Here is a 20,615-nt window from a genome sequence, read left to right on the forward strand (position 1 = left end):
ACCCCCTTCACTTTTGTCAATTTTGTTATCCTGATTCTAGAGGTATTGAAATTCATTTTTTCCCCTCATTAATCTACACTCGGTACTCCATAATGACAAAGTGAAAACAGAATGTTAGAAATGTCCATAAATTTATTTTAAAAAAACCACTGAAATATCACATTGATATTCAGATCCTTTGCAACGACACTTGAAATTTAGCTCTGGTGCCTCCCATTATTTTTCTACATACCTTGATTGGAATCGACCTGTGGTAGATTAAATTGATTGGATATGATTTGAAAAAGCACACACCTTTCTATAGAAGGCCTCACAGCTGACAATGCATAGTGTAGCACAGCAAAAGCCATGAGGTCAAAGCTTGTCACGTCATATCCCAAAGGACTCGAGGCTCTAATTCACGGGTGTCAAATTCGTGCCGTCACGTTGCTATCACATGATATGTCATGACATTTTTCCCTTTGCGGAGCTGAGGTGGGTGTGACCTGTGCATGACGCATCCGGCCCATGGGCCACCAGTTTGACACCCCTGCTCTAATTGCTACCAAAGGTCCTTAACAAAGTACTGAGTGAAGGGTCTGAATATTTAAGCCAATGTGATATTTCAGTTCTTTTCTTTTGAATAAATTTACTGACATTTCTAAAATTCTGTTTTTACTCTGTCATTATAAGGTACTAAGTGGAGATAAATGAGAAAAAAAAAGAACTGTAGAATCAGGCTGCCACATAACTAAATTGAAGTGATGGGGGAGTGGTCTGAATATTTTCTGAATGGACTATCTACATTCATAAGGGAAAAGGCTAGTTTATTATGCATTTAACTTTTCTATAGATAGGAATGGAAAAAGCTAACATATTGGAATTACAATATTTAAGTATGATTACATCTCAGTGTGCAGTAAAAGCAAGATAAGTTCAAACTGGCAAGCAATAGGGGTGTTTTAAAAACTTGGGAGTTGCATTTACCTTGTAGTGGCAACTTTTGTCCCTGGAGGGGACTCCAACCCTTCTCCTGGCTTTGAGGATTTTTCTCTGTTCATTTGCTGCAGTATTGAGTTCAGTTCACTAATAACATTTGCCTTTGGGCCTGAGAGAGCTGGGCTTTTAATTTCTGTGACATCGCCCCAGAGCTTAGAGGTCCTTTGCTGTACAACTGTAGCCATACTGGGCTGTGTGCTGATTGGAGGAGGAGGTGGGGCTGGAGGAGGAATAACAAAACTATCCACAGTTTCTTCAATGAGCGCGTCTTTATAAAGTGCATTGCTTTTGTGGATTATGGGCTTCATTTTTGGCTTAGGAGGTACTGGGGGTTTGTCCACCAGAAATGTTTGCCCATCTGCATAGACTGTACAAGTATCCAAGTTCTCACCACCTTCAGAGGACAAGGTAGAGATGCTGGACACGGTTGAGATAGTGCTGGTTGTCTCTAGTTGATGGTCACTACTACTTCGACTGTCCACCTCTTCGATCCCAGAGTCAGGGACATTATCAAAGTTTTCAGGGGGTGGCAAAAATGAGGGAGGCAAGCAGTTTGAAAGACCCCCTGATTTCTTACCGTCTAATGAATCTGAGGGTTGGATAGGGTTAAATGAAGCAGGAGGAGTTCCGTTTTTTCTCTGTTTGACCAAGTCTGTTAGGGCCAAGACAGAAGCTGGGACTGAGTTGTCATCAGGAATATCAAAACTGTTAGCAAACTCTAAAGGAGGAGGTAATGGCTCAGTAAAGATAAAGTCTTCATCAAGATCAACCGAAGCTAAAGGGGGAGGAGGAATACGAAATGGCAAAATGATTGGATCGTCGATTGAGCTAACAGCAACAATTGTTTTGCAGGATGGGGACAGTGGCGGAAGCAGGCCAGGATCACCCAAACCACTTTCTTCTGCTTCTGTCTCTTCCTGCATCTCCGATGGCGGCTTTTCAACATTCAACTCCATCTCAGCACTTTTCTCTTCTTTTTCAGGGTTATCGCTGGCTTGTGCTGTGTCCACCGTATGAACCATGAGCAAACCGGCTGACTTTTGTTGTGAGGTATCCACAATATTTATTAGCATGTTCTTTTTCTCTTCAGACCGCCTCTCTTTTGCTGCATCCATCTCATATTTATTCTCCGTCTCCTGGCGCCTCAGTAGACCACGCGTATTTTGCCTAGCAATGGTAGCTATTGCTGGGAATGGTGCTTCAACGCTGGGCTTCATCTTTGTATCGATGTAAAGGGGTTTGTTAAGATCTGCTTTGCTGGATTCCCCTTTCCCTGGAATCGGCTGGCTTTGCTCTTTCATGACTCTGTCCCTGGCAGAGAGGGCAAGGGCTAAAGGGGAATTGGGGTCCAGTACTTTCCCTGTCAGGGGATGAACATAATTATCTAAGCCAGTATTTTGGGTTGTCAATGCATTGTTTTCAGAACTCGCCATGGTTTGGACTGAAGAGTTTGGTGTCCTTACGTCATTTTGGTTATTTGATTCGCTGCCATTGAAAATGTTTTCGGTCTCTCTAGGTGCTGGGATAGGAGATGGTGATACAAGCTGCCTGAACTCCTCTTCGTTACCAAAGAGCCCCTCATCGCTAAACTTAGACTGTCTCATACGTGGAGTTGGAGGGGTTAGTCCAATATCCTCATCTCCCAAATCTGTGGAAAGGAAAGCCGGAGAATTGCGCCTGGCTTCCAATCTTTTCTCCCTATCCCTCACTGCTCCTGCAATGGCAGCTGCAAAAGGGGTGACTGTCAAGCTATCTTCGGGTCGCAGCTGTCCTGGTTGCTCTGAAGCCTGGGGGTCGATTTCCATGCTGCTTCCTTGACTGCTTTTCCCACTGCTGCTGGTGGATGGCTCTTTCACAATAATGGTTGGAATAGGAATGGAGCAAGTTTTTTCTGGACTGTCCTCAACATTAGACTGTTTCACTAGCATTCCCTTCCGTCGGGCTGGTTTCGCTGGAACATACATTGCTTTGCTGGCTATTTTTCCAACTTCCAAGTAAGGATTCTCTGGCATATGACCTCTCTTGTTTCTGAAGTTGGCCTGAGTTGCGGCATTTCTGCTGTATAAGTCCTCAGAATCTAGAGAATAACGGTCCATTTCTCTCCTGTAATACATGCCTTTGTCTCTGATCACAGTCCCCATGTGTTCAGACCGACTGGAAACAGCTATCTTTGTACCTGAATTCTGATTAAAAGCAGGCTTAATTGTGCCATACATTCTAGATACTGGAGATTTGGGAGAGTTGTAAAGAGAAGGAGAAGGAGGTGGTGGTGATGGAGGCAAAGACTGTGGTGGAGGGGGAATATCTTCTGAAGTATCTGGCATTGATAGACTTCTAGTAAATTTGAGCATGGGAGGAGCCAAAAATTGCCGCTCTTCTTCTGTTACCCCTTTAAAAAAAGGCATAATGTTTAAATTGTCATTTCTTTTCAACACAGCATAATCACATATAAAATAAACGTAGTATTATTTATTCTGTGCATCATACAGTTATATAATATGTCTATTGTAGTATTTTCCTGTGCTAGAACTTGATTCAGGGACTTTTCATTTATCTTTTGTGTACTGAACCTTGTAAATTCCTGCAGACAGTTGTTCTTTTTCTAAAGCATGCATAAAAAGAGATCATGCAAAATTAAAAGGAAAATGAAACACTTAAAAACATGTATTTATACACTGTGGTCATTAAGGAACAGGTTGCTATGCATGAAAGAAAATAAAACAATTCATAATGCATGACAGAGAGCATAATTTAGAGGAACTGTGAAATGTTTATCCAAATATTATAAAGACCGATGCATTAAGGCTGCTAAATGTTGAATGAGATTCTAAATTTCATGCTGGAAACTTAGAAGTTAAGTATTAATCAGGAAAAGAGGTTGCATCAGATGTTGAATAAAATTTTCCAGCCCAACACCAAAAACTAGCTATTTCATTATATTAACTAAAATTCTAATCATCACAATCTATTATGGCATTTTAAAAAAATATTGGCTCCAGCTGATAATCAGTTGGCAATAAAGAGAAACATAATAATAAATTGATATTCTCATGTAATAGCAATTTATTATAAAGAAGTTAGTTTCCCTTATTGATGTGCATGTAATATCTTACCTATTGATTTTTGTCTTCTTACTGTACCTCGTGGTACACCCAGAAATGGGCCTTGAGGACTTCCAGGTACTGTTGGTGGCATTACAGCAATCCCTTGTCTTTCATACATGGACTAGAAAAATACAATAACAATTTCGTTAACATACAATATTTAAGTTGTGCTTTGACATTTAGCATTTATTTTACATGAAACCATCTATGTTTCTCCTGTGCTCTGCTTTGCTGAGTCCATCTTCTCCCCATCCTGCTGACCTATAACAGGAGTGAGGAGCTGAATTTTCCCCAATGGCTAGATTGTCCTCATTTATTTATTTGATTTGTCAATCGCTTACAAGATAATAGGTATAAGGATAAACATAGTTATGAATACAAGAAATGAGTACATGTAAGAAAAATAAAAGAAACAATAGGACAGGGACGGTAGGCACTTTGGTGCGCTTATGCATGCCCCCTACAGACCTTTTAGGAAAGGGGTGAAGTCAATAGTAGAAAGTCTAAGGTTAAAGTTTTTGGGGTTTGGGGAAGAAACCACAGAGTCAGGTAGAGTATTCCAGACATTGACCACTCTGTTGCTGAAGTCGTACTTCTTGCAATCAAGTTTGGTGCGGTTAACCTTGAGTTTGTATCTATGGTTTGCTCTTGTATTGTTATGGTTGAAGCTGAAGTATTCGTTGACCGGTAGGACATTGCAGTGTATGATTTTATATAGTATACTTAGATTGGACCGAAGGCGGCGTAGTTCTAGGTTTTCTAGGTCTAGAATTTCGAGTCTGATGGCATAAGGTATTCTGCAACGAGTAGAACTCTTCTTGTGAAATATTTCTGGACTTTCTCAACTGTGTTAATATCAGATACATAATGTGGTTTCCAGACTGATGAGCTGTATTTGAGTATTGGTCGAGCAAATGTTTTGTATGCCTCATGCTATTCTTTAGCTGCTGAACGAGTTCAGGGACGAAATGTCAGAGAGAAAATCATGCAAAGGCTTGCTACTTTGGCCCCCAAAGTTTCATCCTTCTGGAATGTTGTACCCTTGAATAAACCTTTACAGTGCATGGGAGGAAAACAACAACAACAACATCTTTCAATCCATGTATGAGGAACCAAAACATGTTGTTTTAAAGAAAAAAGTGAGGAACACATTTTTTCTGATTCTTCTTTCATACTGAAAAAACACTCTGTGCAAAGAGGCAGTAATCTTTAGATGTCTGAAGAAGGGAAAGCTACTTGAACTATGAAAGGTTTTATCTAGTATTCCCATTTGCAGGAGAGCAGTTAAGGAAAAAGTCATTGCTCTATTGTCAACTTTATTTTATTTATTTTTATTTATTTGATTTGCCAATTGTTTACAAGATAATAAGTATAAGTGTATACATAGTTGTGAATACATGAAATGGGTACATATAAGAAAAATAAAAGAAGAATAAGAGAAACAATAGGACAGGGACGGTAGGCACTTTGGTGCGCTTATGCACGCCCCCTACAGACCTCTTAGGAAAGGGGTGAGGTCAATAGTAGACAGTCTAAGGTTAAAGTTTTTGGGGTTTGGAGAAGAAACTACAGAGTCAGGTAGAGTATTCCAGGCATTGACCACTCTATTGCTGAAGTCGTATTTCCTGCAATCAAGTTTGGTGCGGTTAACTTTGAGTTTGTATCTATTGTGTGCTCTTGTGTTGTTATGGTTGAAGCTGAAGTATTCATTGACAGGTAGGACATTGCAATGTATGATTTTATATACCATGCTTAAATCAGACCGAAGACAGCGTAATTCAAGGTTTTCTAGTTCTAGAATTTCAAGTCTGGTGGCATAAGGTATTCTACAACGAGTAGAGGATGGAGAACTCTTCTTGTGAAATATTTCTGGACTTTCTCAATTGTGCTAATATCAGATACGTAATGTGGGTTCCAGACTGATGAACCGTATTCGAGTATTGGTCTAGCAAATGTTTTGTATGCTCTGGTTAGTAGTGTGATATTACCAGAGAAAAAGCTACGTAGGATTAGGTTAACAACTCTTAATGCCTTTTTGGCTATGTAGTTGCAGTGGGCTCTAGCACTTAGATCATTAGAGGTGAGTATTCCAAGGTCCTTTACAGAGCTTGGGTCATCAACAAGATCTTGACTATTCAGCTTGTATTTTATTTTCTGATTTTTTTTGCCAATATGTAAGACAGAGCATTTATTTGTTGAGATTTGAAGTTGCCATTTGTTTGACCATTCCGATACATAGTCAAGATCTTTTTGTAGGGTAGCAGTATTGTCTGTGGTATTGAACAGCTTTACATCATCAGCGAAAAGAACGCAATTGCTCTTAATATGATCACAGAGGTCATTTATGTAGAGCAATTGCGTTCTTTTTAACTTAATGAGAACCTTCAAGGCTTTGCCTTCTAAAAAGATGTAGAACACAGGGATGCCTTTATAAATGTTTAGCCCTGCTATATGCTAACCTGGTAAGCTATCTTGTCATCTGAGTACGTGCGGTCATCCGAGTACTTAAATGTGTGAGTCATTAATTGCCATAAGAGCTTGGTCCTTTTAAAGCAATTTGAAAAAAACTGAGCCACAGTCTCTTTCTTTCTTGTTTTTAGCATTCTGTTACCACTTGAAGCAGGAAGACACCTAGAAGAAACTCATTCCCTACTAGAGGACGAAGAAAAAAAGTGGTAGAGTACAGGATGCGACTTTGTATCTCACCCCCTTAGGTATTTATCATTCTCTACCTTTTGCAAAGCATTTCATATTCTGTTCAGCTAACAGAAGCAGAATAACAGATTTGGAAGGGACCTTAGAGGTCTTCTAGTCCAACCCCCCTGCTCAAGCAGAAAATCCTATATCATTTCAGACAAATGGTTGTCCAGTCTCTTCTTTAAAACTTCCAGTGTTGGAGCAGCCACAACTTCTGGAGGCAAGTCGTTCCACTGATTAAATTATTTGCCACCCCCAAACTTTAATACCACCTTGAAGATTAGGATGAATTCCAGTCTAATTAGACTAAATTCAGAAGCAGGAATTTAATGTTTTTTTATTTTCTACTGCCAGAGAAGAAAGACTTCTCACTGATTCTGAATAGCCTTCCATATTTGAATGAGACATTTCCAGGAGAATTTAAAATTCATATGTACTCATATTCTAGTAATGAGCAACAGAATCTACTTAGGCACAATTATGAGTAGTAGAAAAACAGCAAGTGCAGAAAGAATTGGGTTCTGTTCTTCTGAACTTTATACCTTTTTGATTAGCCCTACAATTGTTGTCCTACAGCAATATTTTTCTGATAATACCTACAGATATCTTCGGGAACAACACTACAAAGAAGCGCAGACATAGTTATCCCACCAATACTTGTATTGTTGAATCTGCACACATTTTCAGTTTGAGGTGCAACTTGTCTCATCAATGCTGCATAGAAGTCATAGGGGAAATATATTTTGTGGGTTTCTGACAGGGCATTTTTACTCTGTGTCCCGAGAACAGTTGACTTTGGGGGTTTTAATTTTGAAGGTTTTGTGCCTGTCCTTGTCCAGACACAAAACTCAAATTTTCCCTTAAAGGTAACAATACCTTTAATATATGTGAAGAAAGTGTGAAGTACTCTGGAGAGGAAGAAAAAATAGGCCATAAGTACTTGTACACACAAGCAAAAACGAAGGACCCACACTGTGGCTAATAGCAAGTATTGCATCATAAGAAAAAAAAAGTCAGTTTCAAAATAAATAGAAATAGTAGTAGAACAAGAGGAGAAGGAGGAAGAGGGAGATATGCATCATATTAAACACCAGCCAGTTATTCAAACAAAAATAGGGCACTACCAGTAGTGACTTCAAAATTACTCAAAAATCAAAGCGAACCTCCCACCCATCTGTTAATGGAATGTTTCTATTCTCTTTGGTTCCTGTTGCTGTGATAGCCAAGGCTTAGTGGTAAAACTGAAGCCAAACAATTCTGTGGAAACTCAAGTTCATCATAATTATATTATAAAAGCTATTCCTAAAGGATGTTATCATACTAATTATTACTGAGATCCAAGATGCTGACAAGTGATAATGAGATGTGATTACTAAAAATAGCAACTTCTATTTTCCTCATGCCAAATCTAAATGCTCTTTTGCTTTATTAATCTATTCTTCTCTAAATGCACTTTGAATCTACACATTTATACTAAAAGCTGCAAAGAGAATTCAGGTAATTTTCTGTGGCTCTTTCTAGGTGCCAAATCCTGTCACAATAGTCAAATTAAACATTGTGTTTAGCAATAGAATCTAGCCACTTAGTATTTATTGAAATGTAGGAATCTAGGGTGAATCTAGAATTATTGTACTTAATTTTAAGGAAGGAGAATGGACATAACTGGATGCTATGCATTATAAGAGTCCCTCCCCTTCCCCTGTCGCTTAGATTTTATTCTCAACAGCAACACAAAACCTTTGCACATGCTGATGATGCAAAACTGAACTGGTCTGACAATATTGCATCTGCATTTAATGATAGTCATAGGGTACAATAAGCAACCAAATCATCCTAGGAAACAGTCAATATAAATCATAAGGATACAAGCGACAAAGTTACAGTCATACAGTCACAAGTGGGAGGGGATGGGTGATAAGGAGTGATGAGAACAGTAATAGTAGTGCAGACTTTGTAAATAGTTGAACAGTATTGAGGGAATTATTTGTTTAGCAGAGTGATGGCTTTCAGGAAAAAGCTGTTCTCGTGTCTAATTGTTCTGGTGTGCAGTGCTCTATAGCCTCGTTTTGAGGGAAGGAGTTGAAACAGTTTATGTCCGGGATGTGAGGGGTCTGCAAATATTTTCACAGCCCTCTTTTTGACTCATGCAGTATACAGGTCCTCGATTGAAGGCAGGTTGGAAGTAATTATTTTTCTGCAGTCCTAATTATCCTCTGAAGTCTCTGTCTGTCCTGTTGGGTTGCAGAACCAAACCGGACAGTTATAGAGGTGCAGATGATAGACCCCATAATTCCTCTGTAGAACTGTATCAGCAGCTCCTTGGGCAGTTTGAGCTTTCTGAGTTGGCACAGAAAAGAACATTCTTTCTTGTGCTTTTTTGATGATGTTTTTGTTGTTAGGTGTCCATTTTAGGTCATGTAATTTAGTTGAACCTAGAAATTTGAAGGTCTCTACTGTTGATACTGTGTGTTAGGGATTTTTTGTTTACCCTAACTGGTTTGGGTAAAAAAATAAAATAAGGTATCATGGTTTGTTAGTTAAAGTGTGTGTAACTTTAACAGCAAGAATGTAATTAAGGGTGTGGTTGTAAAAGCACTATATAACAAGCGATGCAATTGCAGCTCGCTCTCTCTGGCTTATTGATCCCTAATTACTGGTTGATTGATGACTGCGTTCTTGCTGGAAAGGGGAGAGAAGAAGGAGTGTTGATTTTTCTCAACGGAGAGAAAATAAAGATTGGACAGATTTATTGTAAGTGTACTGACATTGGCTATTCAACACGGACTTTGCAAATAGAATATCCCCGATAAGACTTGACTGAAATTGATATATGACTAATGGACCATTACATTTGACTATGCTATAATTCTTAAATGGAATAAACTATATTTTTGATAGCACAAGCGTATCTGTATTTTTACTGCGTGTTAACTAGAAAACTTATCTCACACGTTTACCTGTCTGCCTATCTGACTTCGCTGCACGTTCTGTTTAGTTTGTTTTCCTTGACACCCGTTGGGGAATCCAGGCTTAACACTGTGTTTAGTATTGTAAGAGGTGGTAGTATGGGAGGGTTTCTTCTAAAGTCTACCACCATTTCTATGGTTTTAAGTGTGTTCAGTTCCAAATTGTTCCAGTTACAACACAAGGCAAATTGTACAACCTCCTGTCTGTATGCATATTTGTCGTCTCAAATGAGACCAACCACTGTTGTGTCATCTGCAAACTTCAGTATTTTAACAGATGGATCGTTTGAGATGCAGTCATTGGTATATAGGGAGAAGAGAAGTGGAGAAAGCACACAGCCTTGGGGGCCCCCTGTGCTGATTGTACAGGTTTTGGATGTGATTCTGCCTAGCTTCACCTGCTGCTTCCTGCAGGCATGATATTCCGCTCTGGAAAAAAAATCGGGGCTGGACAAAAGAGACCCCCCACTGCGCGCCCGGGGAGCGCCCGCTGCTTTCCCGCGCCGGGGCCGGGCGGCGGCGTGTTGCACAGAGGCTGGTCTGTGGCTGGCCCAGCTCCTTTTCCTGCCGCTCAGCGGCCTCCGCTCGCACCGCCCGGGCTCCGCTCAGGTATCTGGCTGGGGCTGTCAGGAGTTGCTACCGCCGGCGCAGCTCACGCGGCTCAGTCCCGCGTTGCCTCGGGAAGGGAAAGGCAAAACCAGGAGCCGCTGCTGCCGTTGCAAAGCGCCGCCGCGGCTCTTCCTTTTTGCCTTTCCCTTCCTGAGGCAACGCGGGACTGGAGCCGCGCGGAGCCGCGCCAGCAACTCCTGACTCGGGGCCTCCGAGGGGAGGGGAAGGAGGAGAAGAAGGGGTGGGGGAAAGGAGGGGGCGATTCCCAAAAAAATCAGAATTCTGATTTTAATCGGAAGAATATCATGCCTGTTCCTGTCTATTAGGAAGCTTATGATTGACTTATAAGTGTGTTCAGGTACTGCTAGTTGTTTTTGTTATGAATCAATAAAAGTACCGTATATGCCGGCGTATAAGACGACCCGGCGTATAAGACGACCCCCAACATTTCCACTCAAAATATAGTTTGTTATATACTCGCCCCTCTTCCACACGCCTTCCACTTTTGCACTTTTTTTTTTTTGAGGCACTTTTGTCTACCGTGGAAACGAATCCCGTGAAGCTGAAAGGAGCAGCCAGCCTTCTCCCAGCTCCCAAGGAAGCGAGGCTCGCACCGCCCGGGCTCCGCTGAGGTATCCGGCTGGGGCTGTCAGGAGTTATTACCGCTGGCGCGGCTCGCGCGCTCCGCGCTCCAGTCCGCGTTGCCTCGGGAAGGGAAGGCAAAAAGGAAGAGCCGCGGCTTTTGCCTTTCCCTTCCCGAGGCAACGCGGGACTGGAGCCACGCCGAGCCGCGCCAGCTGTAACAACTCCTGACAGCCCCAGCCGGATACCTCAGCGGAGCTCGGGCGGTGCGAGCCTCGTTTCCTTGGGAGCTGGGAGAAGGCTGGCTGCTCTTTCGGCTTCACGGGATTCGTTTCCACGGTGCGCAAAAGTGCCTCAGCCGCGGGCAGCCGCAGTGCTTCCCAATTACTATTTGCTGGCGTATAGAGGCGACCCGGCATATAAGACGACCCCCCCAATTGGAGGCATCTTTTTCAGGGCAAAAAAGTCATCTTATACGCCGGCAAATACGGTAACTAGCATAAAATGCAAAGTAGGGTTTGAAGGCCTGCACACCTGATTGGTCCTCAAACAACGAACAGGGATTGGTCAGGATGAGGCCACTCCTCATTGGTTATTATTTGAACTTATCACAAAGGTTATTGGTTAATAGGGTAGCAGCCAACCCTATAAAAGGGTTACTGCTGCCCATAGAGTTGCTCTGTTCTATTCCCATTCCTGTTATTATTAAAGAATTGAAGTCACTGGTCAGATGTCTGGTCTCCTTATTCTTCGAACATAACACTGGCGACGAAGGTGGGATGCGGAGACCGAAGAGCTGACTGATCTACAGAGCAACCAACAGAGCACGTGGTCGAACACGCACTATCAACGGCAATCATGGCCAGAGGTGCCGTACCACCCGCTCCATTCAACCCAGAAACCGAAGACTGGGAGTCATACATGGATAGGTTCCAAATGTTTTTGGAGACCAACAACTTGAAAGATGCAACGGCCAGCAAAAAGAGCTGTTTTTCTAACCCACTGCGGGCCTACTGTGTTTAAAATGGCGAAGTCACTTGCCAAGCCAGCGAAGTAAAAGCAATGGACTGGGATGTCCTCGAGCCTTTGCTACGGGCCCACACGCGCCCACTGTGCCAACATTAGTCAGAAGGCACGAATTTTACCAGAGAGGCCAGCGGAAGGGCGAAAGCCTTGCCAACTACGTCGCAGACCTTGAAACCTTGGAGGCCTCTGCGAGTTCTCCAACTTAGAAGAAGCCCTCCGGGACCGCCTAGTTCTGGGTTTAGAGGATTGCACAATCCAGAGCAAAATCATGGCTAAGGGGACATCAGCCTTACCGATGCCCTTAAAGAAGCCTCGGCAGCGGAAGCAACTAAGAAGTCGGCAGCACGAATGCGCCGTACCAGCGCACCGCTACGCCCAACTCGCCGATAATACCTCGCCTCGCCCTGAGAGACACCGGTATCGACTCACCACGAAGACCTAGAATCCCCATCAGAAAGTGACGAGGAAGAGGTCAACCAACTCCGAACTGAACGAGACCAGTTCACACAACACTCAAATCGACCTTGCGCAGGATGTGGAGCGAGTCACCCACGATCCAGCTGCAAATTCCTCGACGCACTCTGCAGCGTTTGCGGAAAAAGAGGTCACATCGCAAAGGTTTGCAGAAGTAAACAAGCCTCCAACTCCAAACCCTGACAGGCCGAATGCCAATCTTTAGGATTCCTCGGTACACACCGAGACAAACTGAACCACCAATGGGGAAACCACTCCTACAGAAACAACCCGTCCACCACTAACCCCAGGCGCGAAGAAACCAGACGGGAAGAAACCCACCAAACAATCACCATAGGCCACGCTACATCCTTAGACGCCGGAAAAATCCGGGTGAAGGTCGCGATCGAAAACAAACCTTGTGTGATGGAGGTAGACTCAGGATCATCCCTCTCGATGGTATCTTGGAAGATGCTCCAGCAGCTTATTCCAACAATTTGCCGCCAAGACCTCAACCCTCAAAGGGTTATACTCAAAGACTACCAGGGTAATCGAATTCCCGTCGTCGGGTCCCGCCAATTCCAGGTCTCTTTCAAGGACCGCACCGTTGCACTGCCACTGACTGTTGTTGACCGTGACCGGCCTAGCCTTTTAGGCCTACAATGGTTCGAGCCGCTCGGGATCACCGTAGCCGGAGTTCACCGGGCCAAGAGCAACGATTGGGAGGAGGCCCTCGTGCAAGAATTCCAAGATGTCTTCGCGAGCGGACTAGGCAAGTACAAGGGGACCCCGATATCATTTAATTTGAATCCTGAGGTAGCACCCATCCGCCTTAAGCCGCGTCGGGTTCCGTTCGCCCTGAAACCTAAAATCGATGAACAACTCGATAAACTAATAGCACAGGGCGTGCTGGAACCCACCGACCACGCCCGGTGGGAAACTCCAATAGTTACGCCTATCAAGCCTGATGGGTCACTGAGAATTTACGGAGACTATCGGGCCACCCTTAACCACGCACTTCAGCAAAGTGCATATCCAGTGCCAGTAGTGCAGCACTTGCTCCATTCCTTGGGGGCGGAAAATTTTTCGCTAAATTAGATCTAGCGCAGGCATATCAGCAATTGCCTGTAGACCCTGCCACCGCTGAAGCGCAAACTATCGTCACCCATAGGGGTGCGTTTAAATGCAACCGACTCCAGTTCAGGGTGAGCGTCGCTCCCGGGATCTTTCAAAGCTTAATGGAGAGACTGTTGCAAGGAATAAGAGGGGTCGTACCGTATTTCGACGATGTACTCATCGCCGCCCTAACAGAGACATTCTAGAAAAAGCGACTCCGAATGGTCTTACAAAGGTTCCAAGGCGCCGGCCTCAAAGTCAAAAGAAATAAATGCCACTTATGCACAGAAAGGGTAGAGTTTCTGGGATACCTCCTGGACAGCCAAGGGATCCATTCCACTGAGGACAAATTGAAGGCAATTAAGAGGGCCCCCACTCCAAGGAACAAGGCAGATCTTCAGGCGTTCCTTGGACTTATCAATTTCTATAACGTATTTCTACCAAATAAAGCAACGGTAGCTGAACCACTGCATAGACTTTTAGACAAAAAGCAACGTGGGTTTGGGGGCAACAGGAACAAAACGCCTTCCAGCAAGTTAAAAAACTGCTAACTTCTGATTCTGTACTTATGCAGTACAACGAAACTCTGCCATTGACTATTACTTGCGACGCCTCGCCGTTTGGCGTTGGAGCAATCCTGGCCCACGTATTGCCAAACGGAGCAGAAGCTCCCGTCGCATTTTTCTCAAGAACTCTAGCTAAAGCTGAAAGGAATTATAGTCAGCTGGATAAAGAAGCTTTAGCTATTGTGGCTGCAGTTAAAAGATTCCATGAATATGTGTATGGGTGTGCATTTACAATAATTACTGATCATAAACCACTATTGGGGATTATTGCGGGAAATAAACCAACCCCGTATATATTGTCCCCCAGAATGACTCGTTGGTCTGAATTCTTGGCGGCGTACAACTACACCTTGCAACACCGCCCAGGAAAAGCAATTCTCCACGCTGATGCATTAAGCAGAGCACCACTCCCAGAATCGGTTGAAGATCCAGCACCGACCATTACAACGCTACAAATTGAGGCCCTGCACGCGCCGCCATTGACTGCGAGGGACATTGCCCTTGAAACAAAACGAGACCCGGTCCTGCAACACCTCCTACGTTGGGTTGAGCATGGGTGGCCAACAGAACAACTATCACCAGAATGGGCGCCCTTTAAAGCCCGCCAAACTGAACTATTTTCCCAAAAGGGCTGCATCTTGTGGGGAGATAGAGTTATAATTCGAACAAACTGCAACGAACTGTGTTAGCGGTATTACACGACGGACATCCGGGCATACTGCGGATGAAAGCACTCGCACGAAGCTATGCCTGGTGGCTGGGAATCGACAAGAAAATCGAGGCCTGGGTCGCTACTTGTCAACGTTGCCAAGACGTCAGTAATGCCCCACCTAAGGCAAGCCCAACCGAATGGGAAACCCCAAGGGGACTGTGGTCCCGTATTCACATTGACTTAGCGGGGCCTACAAGGGGACACACCTTCCTTATTACAGTCGACGCCTACTCGAATTGGCTCGAGATCCATCGGATGAATACAACTACAACAGACTCAGTTATCAGCAGATTAAATAGACTATTTGCCACACATGGGTTCCCGGACGTTTTGGTCTCGGACAATGGCCCACAGTTCACTGCATTACACTTTGAACAGTATCTTGCTGATCGGGGCATCCGCCATGCGCTGACCTCACCTGCGCACCCTGCGGCAAACGGACGTGCAGAACGCATGGTACAGTTTGTAAAAAGACCCTCCACAAAATGGAATTGGCGACATCGATGAAAAAATCAATCGAATTTTATTGTTGCAGCATATTACGCCCCACAGCGTCACCAACAAAACGCCCGCCGAACTTCTCATGGGGCGGAAACTACGATCGCACCTTGACCGGCTCCACCCCCGCATACGCACCGAAAAGCCTTTCGGCTCCAGCAGCAAATGCCGGGAATTTAAGGTAGGCGATTTAATCTTTGCAAAAACTTTTCCGGCGACCCTTTGTGGATACCCGCAACCGTCACCCACCTCACAGGGCCCAGATCTTACCGCCTACTAACAGAAGATGGGAGGGTGTGGAAACGCCACATAGACCAGCTCCGTTCGAGATTGCCACCCAGCGGCCATGGATCCCGGGTTCCCAAACTGAGGGGGAGGAAATATCGAGGAAATTGACTTGATATGACGGATTGCAGACCAACGGATACCTTTCGGCCCAGGGAAGGACCGGCAAATGAAACGGGGAGGAGTTGATTTCTCCAGGGGACTTGAGCTTGGGGAATCCGAACTGCAAACCCCGAAGAACCATTAGTTAGTAGAAACAACCTCAACGAAAGCAGCACGGAAGCACCGTGCAGCGAAACGGAACAAAATAGAGACTATCCAAACGCTCCACCGGAACCGGACTTTGGGCAAAACCCGGTGGAGCCACGGAAATCATCTAGACAGACCAAACGGCCTGTCTACCTTGAGGATTTTGTTACAGCTCCCCTCAAACGGAGCCCAAGGGGGAGGGGTGTTATGAATCAATAAAAGTAACTAGCATAAAATGCAAAGTAGGGTTTGAAGGCCTGCACACCTGATTGGTCCTCAAACAACGAACAGGGATTGGTCAGGATGAGGCCACTCCTCATTGGTTATTATTTGAACTTATCACAAAGGTTATTGGTTAATAAGGTAGCAGCCAACCCTATAAAAGGGTTACTGCTGCCCATAGAGTTGCTCTGTTCTATTCCCATTCCTGTTATTATTAAAGAATTGAAGTCACTGGTCAGATGTCTGGTCTCCTTATTCTTCGAACATAACAGTTTTAATTTAGTTAGAAGAATGTCTGGAATGATGGTATTGATTGCTGAACTGAAGTCTACAAAGAGGACCCTTGCTTAGGTATTTGGAGATTCAAGGTGTTGTAGGATGTAATGCAGAGCCATATTAACAGCAACATCTGTCGATCTATTTGCTCGGTATGCAAACTGCATGGGATCTAACAGCGGATCCGTGATGGTTTTCAGGTGGGACAGCACTAGCCTTTCAAAGATTTTCATAACTACAGATGTTAGAGCAATTGCTCTGTAGTCATTCAGTTCCTTGATGGAGGGTTTCTTTGGCACTGGGATGATAGTAGAGCATTTGAAGCAGGAAGGAACATAGCACATCTCTAGTGATCTATTGAAGATTCGGGTGAAGATGGGGGACAATTGGTCAGCACAGACTTTGAAGCAAGAAGGAGTTATCTTGTCTGGCCCTGGTGCTTTTCCTGGCTTTTGTCTGTGAAATAGATCTTGCACTTCTTTTTCTGTGATCACCAGAGGTTGTGAACCCATTACAGAATCCTGAGAATAATTAAAATCAGAGCATTTTTTCCTATTAGGAATTTGGAAAAAATCCCTACTTAATCAAAGCCCCCCTAATTTAAAGAAAATTTATTACAGATACCACTCACATTCATATCAGTAGCTGAGGGAAAACATCTACTAGAAGGTCGTTGTTTAATTGTTGCCACTCTGGAGTCCACAACTGCATTTTCTGGAATTCTTGATGGCTTGGAAACTGGCACTATTTCGTCAGCTTTATCTGTAATACAGAAATATATGCTAAAATAACTTGTCCAAAGACTAAAAAAATTAAATGTTGCGATGTAAAATATAATTTAACTTTTTTAAAGATGCAAAGAAAAAGGGGATTTTGGCATTTTAACAAGGCAATGCTTGAACATTGTAAGTCGTGCAAGCCGAGCAATTTTATTGCTGCTGCGTAACATGCATGCTTTAGTTTTAAGCCTGCATGCATTTAATGTTTACTTAGTGTGACTTGAAAAACAATCCTCTTCTTCAAACCTTCAAAATGTGAAGGGAAAATATCTATATAGAAATGGAAAGAAAACCTTTAGAAATAATATATCTGCAGAGAGCTGTTCCACACAGTAGTCATGAGAATGTTACTGAATTTTTAAACAAAAGTAGTCATTTTGAGTGCCCCATATATTATTGCTTTACTATCAAATACAGATGTTAGGCTATTCGGCACTTTTATAGTAAGCATCAATATTCTTAATATTAAAATGATTTTATTTTAGGTCCAATGAGGCAGCTTTGAAAGCTTCAATGAGAATTTTCCTATGAGCCTGACAATTAATCTCTCACAACGAATTCTCATAACCATACTGCTATTTATGAACCATTTTATTTCAGCCTGAAATACAACTGTGCATTTGTCCATCAGGAGCAGTCATGCAGAAATAACTGTAGAATCAGATTCAATTACTGAATCTGACCACAAATCTTTAGTGTGTGTGCTGAGTTCTATCAAATTATAAATTTGAGACCATGACAGCAGTCATGGTATGATGACTTCATAATGGACAAAAGATGGAAAAACTGATCTGGGCTGGAGAAAAGAAGAGACTATAGTAGACAAAATTGTGAATATTGATTGGCCTTCAGTTTTAAATACAAAATAGATCTCAAGCGCATACATTTTATCTACCTTTTTTTGCAATATGGTAAATTTGGATCTTGTAGTATTGTCACGGTACACCTAATTATAACCATATATCAAAACAAAGGGAACTGCTGTGAGAGTTATTTTTAAAGATACAAGAGAAATGCTTAAATCAAGAATTAGACTGCAGTTGAAATATAGCATTACAGTTGTGTGAAACCATTCCTTTACACTAATAATAAAACCAAGCCTCTTTACAGACTAGGATTCAACCTATACTAATAATATTTTTCTTTGCAATACCTTTTATATTAACATTTACAGTCTAATTAAATTACAAGCACCACTTATGGACATCCATTTTGAAAAAAATCTAGGAAATGGTAATAAAATTAACACACAACTCAAACTAGGACTTGTATACACAGAAAATATGTATACATAAAAAAATTGAATAACAGCTAGAAAAAACTTTATAGCTTATCAAAATTCTTTTACCTCATTAGCAAAATGAATTAAAAAGGTGAATTTTTTGACTTTTCTTTCTTTTTCTTTTCTTTTTTCAATGAAAATTAGAATAACTGCACTATAAATTACTTTATGGGAAAGAAAAAATGGCACCTTAATGCCTAAAACAGTTATTTTAATTTTTTAATGACTGTTTCACCTGTGCAACGTACAGGAATTATCATAGTGTTCCCAATGTTTGCATTCACTCCCAAAACATTTGGATTAGAGTAGGATAAGGAAAATAGATCTGAATGTACCATTTCTAGTTAAGTGCAGAAATGCATCCCAGTCTAGGATCTTATGAATATGCAAGGTGCACATGGCAGTGCCTGTATATGTGAATATTACTTACTTCCCTCCAATGGTTGGAAGTAGTCTGTGAGCATTTTTGCATATAATATCAATGGTATTTAACTATGCCTAACTACTGAAATGAATAGGGAAGATCTTGTGCTACTTGAGTTTGGTGTGTGCATTATAGTCCTTATGCCCATAGGACTAACTGGATCAAGTCAACAATAATATAATGAAGTTAATTTTCTTAGCACTGGATAACTGCTCTGGAAAAGGAGACTCTTAAGTTGTTGATAGTTCTGTCAATGTTATTATAACATTGATAAAACCATTAGCAAATACCATGCCAGTATCTACATCTTGTACTTTTTATTTACCTCCTTCAAACAAGATGAAAAGATATATTTGCAATCAATTTAGCAGTAATCCAAACTGTGTTTTTTTTTCAAATTAGGATAAGCCCTTGGATATGAAGTAAAATATATTATCTACTGACTTTATTTAAAAGATTTGGGTATGCTGGCATATCCACCACCAAGAACTTCAAGAAGATTTCATGTTATGTCTCTCCAGCCCTATCAGCGATCCATAAAATACTTTAGGGATCAAGTTAGAATTATTTTGAAAACTGAAATTATTTATCACTTAGTCTGTAAATTATCTGTAAATGCCACAAAACAATTCATTGTTTTTAGAACTAAACAGACAGCCATAAACCTATAACTATTCAGATAATGAGAGCTACAGGAAAACAATGAAGAGGCTTTGACAGGCACTTGAAAAAGCATGGATATAATCATTGCAAAATTATGAGAACCATGCTACTGATTTTGCAAGACTTTACTGAAAGCCTGACCAAAGCAATAGATTTGACTATAATAAAAGTTTGCAAATATTTTGTAATACATTCACGTATTGCAGCCACACATTATCGCATTTGCATTTATTTTTTGTTGATCTTACAGCTTCTGTTCTCAAATTATTTTCCCTTGTCCAACAATTTCTTTCATTCAGTGGGTGTATTATGAACCTTTCCAATTGTAGATAAGAATAGCTGGAACTTAAATTGGAATGGGGCAAGTGAATAGGCTTCCAGATAATATGAAAAAAGGATCTGGATACTTTGGCTGAGTAGAAACTCCAACAGCAGTTCTGATAGCATTGCTAGGTGCTAAATGGCTTGCAACTGTATGCTTCGTTTTTGTTTTTTTAAAAGTCACCATAGTAAAGAAATACAGGTAGTCCTCTGCTTCTGACCACAATTGAGACCCAAATTTATGTTACTAAGAAAGACATTTGTTAAGTGAGTTTTGCCCCATTTTATGACTTTTCTTGCCACAGTTGTTAAGTGAATCATTGCAGTGGTTAGTGACACGTCTATTAAATGAACCTAGCTTTTCTCCCCATTGACTTTGCTGGTCAGAAGTTCTCAGAAGATGATCTTTGACTCTGGGACACTGTAACCGTCATAAATATGAGTCAGTTGCCAAACACCTGCATTTTGATCATGTGACTATGGGGATGCTGCAATGGTCATAAGTGTGAAAAAGGTCACAAGTCACTTTTTTCAGTGGTGGTGTAACTTTGAACAGTCACTAAATGAACTGTTGTAAGTTGAGGACTACCTGTACAACGGGATGAAATAAATCCCTAAAAGAAATGTGTTAATTCAGACAGAAGATCATTCTTTCAAATAAAAAATATGCTGTTTCTTTGAAGAAACTGAAAAATAATTACAATTTGCAACCAACACTTCATTGTTATTGTAAAATTTGCAAAATTTTCACTTTTTTTTAAACATAATTTGAATTGACTCCATTCTCAGCTTTTACCACACTTTTAA

The 20,615-nt window shown here is 41.9% G+C and overlaps 1 protein-coding gene across 9 annotated transcripts in view; it reads right to left on the bottom strand.

Moving 5' to 3' along the window:
• SHANK2 (SH3 and multiple ankyrin repeat domains 2) overlaps nucleotides 1–20,615 on the bottom strand; it is a 381,276-nt gene that overhangs the window by 19,516 nt on the left and 341,145 nt on the right. For all 9 annotated transcript variants that reach the window (XM_087951165.1, XM_026664726.2, XM_087951160.1 and 6 more), the window contains 3 exons: nucleotides 16,971–17,101; nucleotides 4,092–4,203; nucleotides 967–3,367 (listed from right to left, as the gene is read on the bottom strand). In XM_087951165.1, coding sequence (XP_087807291.1) covers nucleotides 967–3,367; nucleotides 4,092–4,203; nucleotides 16,971–17,101 — 2,644 coding nt within the window. The remainder of the gene's footprint in view (nucleotides 1–966; nucleotides 3,368–4,091; nucleotides 4,204–16,970; nucleotides 17,102–20,615) is intronic.

The sequence above is a fragment of the Notechis scutatus genome, chromosome 1 (assembly GCF_049901735.1).
Source record: "Notechis scutatus isolate UNSWTSFEM ecotype Mainland chromosome 1, rNotScu1.2, whole genome shotgun sequence".
Lineage (NCBI taxonomy): Eukaryota > Metazoa > Chordata > Lepidosauria > Squamata > Elapidae > Notechis > Notechis scutatus.